The sequence below is a fragment of the Haliotis asinina genome, chromosome 7, assembly GCF_037392515.1.
Source record: "Haliotis asinina isolate JCU_RB_2024 chromosome 7, JCU_Hal_asi_v2, whole genome shotgun sequence".
NCBI classification, from domain to species: domain Eukaryota; kingdom Metazoa; phylum Mollusca; class Gastropoda; order Lepetellida; family Haliotidae; genus Haliotis; species Haliotis asinina.
The window spans coordinates 65,272,003-65,275,812 of record NC_090286.1 but is presented as its reverse complement, the minus strand read 5'-3'; the positions used below and the strand labels follow the sequence as shown (position 1 = coordinate 65,275,812).

Genomic DNA, 3,810 nt, shown 5'->3' with positions numbered 1-3,810 from the left:
TAGGATGCTGGGAGGTAGAGATAAAATACTGGGATACTGAGAGAGGATATTGGATGACAGAGATAGGTGACAGGGTGACAGGGCTGGGATACTAGGTGACAGAGATAGTGTACTCGGTGACAGACTAAGGGTACCAGGTGACAGGGATGTTGTACTGGGTGTCAGAGATTGGGTATTGGGTGACAGAGATAGTGCACTAGTTGACAGAGATAGGGTGCTGGGTGATAAGGATAGGATACAGGGTGACAGGGATAGGGTACTAGGTGACAGAGATAGGATAGTGGGTGACAGGGATAGGGTACTAGGTGACAGAGATAAGATACTGGGTGACAGGGATAGGATACTGAGTGACAGGGATAAGGTACTAGGTGACAGAGATAGGATAGTGGGTGACAGGGATAGGGTACTAGGTGACAGAGATAAGATACTGGGTGACAACGATAGGATACTGGATGTTAGAGATAGGGTACTGGATGACAGAGATAGGATACTGGGTGATAAGGATAGGATACAGGGTGACAGGGATAGGGTACTAGGTGACAGAGATAGGATAGTGGGTGACAGGGATAGGGTACTAGGTGACAGAGATAAGATACTGGGTGACAGGGATAGGATACTGAGTGACAGGGATAAGGTACTGGGTGACAGGGATAGGGCACTGGATGACAGAGATAGGGTATTGGGTGAAAGGGATAGGGTACTGGGTGACAGAGATAGGATACTGGGTGACAGGGATAAGGTACAGGGTGACAGGAATAGGGTACTGGGTGACAGAGATAGGATAGTGAGTGACAGGGATAGGGTACAGGGTGACAGGGACAGGGTACTGGGTGACAGGGATAGGGTACAGGGTGACAGGGATAGGATATTGGGTGACAGGGACAGGGTACTGGGTGACAGGGATAGGGTACAGGGTGACAGAGATAGGATACTGGGTGACAGGGATAGGGTACAGGGTGACAGGGATAAGGTACAGGGTGACAGGGATAGGGTACTGGGTGACAGGGATAGGATATTGGGTGACAGGGATAAGGTACAGGGTGACAGGAATAGGGTACTGGGTGACAGAGATAGGATAGCGAGTGACAGGGATAGGGTACAGGGTGACAGGGACAGGGTACTGGGTGACAGGGATAGGGTACAGGGTGACAGGGATAGGATATTGGGTGACAGGGACAGGGTACTGGGTGACAGGGATAGGGTACAGGGTGACAGGGATAAGGTACTGGGTGACAGAGATAGGATACTGGGTGACAGGGATAAGGTACAGGGTGACAGGGATAAGGTGCAGGGTGACAGGGATAGGGTACTGGGTGACAGGGATAGGATATTGGGTCACAGGGATAGGATACAGGGTGACAGGGATAGGGTACTGGGTGACAGAGATAGGATAGTGAGTGACAGGGATAGGGTACAGGGTGACAGGGATAGGATATTGGGTGACAGGGATAGGGTACAGGGTGACAGAGATAGGATACTGGGTGACAGGGATAAGGTACAGGGTGACAGGGATAAGGTACAGGGTGACAGGGATAGGATACTGGGTGACAGGGATAGGATATTAGGTGACAGGGATAGTTTACAGGGTGACAGGGATAGGGTACTGGGTGACAGAAATAGGATAGTGAGTGACAGGGATAGGGTACTGGGTGACAGGGATAGGGTACAGGGTGAAAGGGACAGGGTACTGGGTGACAGAGATAGGATAGTGGGTGGCAGGGATGGTGTACTGGGTTTCATAGATCGGGTACTGGGTGACAGGGATAGGGTACTTGTGACAGGAATGGTGTACTGGGTGACAGAGATGGTGTAGTGGGTGACAGGGGTGGGTTACTGGGTGACAGGGATGGTGTGCTGGGTGACAGAGATTTGGTAGTGGGTAGCAGGGGTGGGTTACTGGGTGGCAGGGACAAAGTACAGGTTTCTGCATTCTACATATTATGTGTGTTGTATCCAGTACTTGTCACTGATGATTGTGTAAGTTCTCAACCTATCTGTTGCAGATTCAGTTTCGCATCTGATACAGCCATCAACAATCTGCTCTTTGCATGACAATGTGTTGTCATACAATGCATGACAATGTGTACTCGTACAATACATGACAATGTGTACTCATACAAAAAGGAAATAATGTTTTGGGAAACTTTTAAGAACTTAATGTGTCAAAATTGAAGAAAATATTAATTGATGATAATCGTGGCATTATCAGTGGGCATGCCGTGTTGCTAGTAGCTTTAAGTAACTTGGCACTACACCTGGCAATAAATTTGAATTCTCTTCAGTAAAAATCACATCTATGGTGTCAATCCAGCCTTCATTTCCTCACTAAACTCCCATAATTTCAAACTGGCTCAACATTGTTTAGCTTCTTTATAAAACCCTATACATTCCATGCTTCTGTTTTCTATTCAGTGTTGGTTTGGCTCTCGTTCGCTCGGTAACAATAACCAACTGAATAAGATAATTAGACAAGGAGAGAAAATTACTAATCGTATATTTAAGAGAATAGATCATGCGATATGAAATGTATTTAGGACCATTTCAGTTACTTTCTTGAACAGCCGTTAATGTTCTCCACTGCCGTGGTTGTGTACATTTGTATGTAATAGTGGTCATGTTTTTGTGTATTTATTCTCAGTCAGAAGGACGACAAATTCCCCACGGACAATATAGAATTGCCTTGTCTCGTTTTAACAGTAGTGTCACAACATTCTAACAAGTTTGTTGGTATGCAGTCAAGACCTTCATGAATAGAACCGCATCTTGTGTATCAAATTATTGCATGTTGTACTGAGGGCGACTGAGGGAACGCCAGGTGTCCACCGATAAAACCCCTGAAAGTGAAACCGGAGACTGTTTTAACTGATGAGGAGAACATCAGGACACGGGGAAGTTTTGTGTCACGAGGAAGACGATTGAGTGATAACAGCAACACCCACACACGTCCCCCATCTTAATCCCTCCTCCTCCTCCTCCGTGCCGGGGCACAAGGCTGTCAGCACCCTCAGATACATCACATTCATCTGACTGGATAACTGGACACAAATATGTATTGTCCCCTAAACACACATGGAGTAGGGGATTAGTGTCGTACCCTCTGGTGAAGAACTGTGACATATACAACATATAAGATATAGGTACACGACACATACATAGCATTAGGGAGAAGGGTGGAACATAACCATGGACTATGGTCACATACCGCGACCTGGGGTACACAACCAGGAGTAGGGTCACATACTGCGACCTGGGGAACACAACCAGGAGTATGGTCACATACCGCGACCTGGGGAACACAACCAGGACTACGGTCACATACCGCGACCTGGGGAACACATCCAGGAGTATGGTCACATGCCGCGGCAATCAGAGTATGGTTATTGTGCTTCGTATCCAAGTCTGTCCAACTGTCCCTTGAAACAGATCTGTCAAAGTAAGCCCATGCGCGCCTGGAATATGTAGCAAGTCCAGGTGGAAATAAAAGACAGCCCCTGGGCTCCTTGTTGTTTATGATTATTATTTATGAGCTTTATATGTTCATTTCAGAGAATAGATGTTAGTTTAGACTTATCCCTGTCAGTAATGGAACTGGACGCGATTATATTATGTAATTTTAGGTAGACGGGTGGGGTGGATAAAATTTATTTACAGATTACCTTTATATGCATCAAAATATTGACATAACGCTCTTTTAACGTTAGTAATGTGTTAATTTCGGCCCTGTGGAAGGTATGCGAACTAAATCACAGTCACAGGTGTCAGAACGTCCAGATTATTGTGTCATCAAGTCTTCTCGCGTTGCACCTATAA

At 46.4% G+C, this 3,810-nt stretch overlaps 1 protein-coding gene across 1 annotated transcript; it reads right to left on the bottom strand.

Moving 5' to 3' along the window:
- Positions 1–574: 574 nt before the first annotated feature.
- LOC137292129 (uncharacterized) lies at positions 575–3,023 on the bottom strand. The gene is made up of 2 exons (XM_067823669.1): positions 2,940–3,023; positions 575–1,540 (listed from the first exon to the last, which is right to left on the bottom strand). The coding sequence occupies exons 1-2, from the start codon at positions 3,021–3,023 to the stop codon at positions 575–577; spliced, it is 1,050 nt and encodes a 349-aa protein (XP_067679770.1).
- Positions 3,024–3,810: the final 787 nt, after the last annotated feature.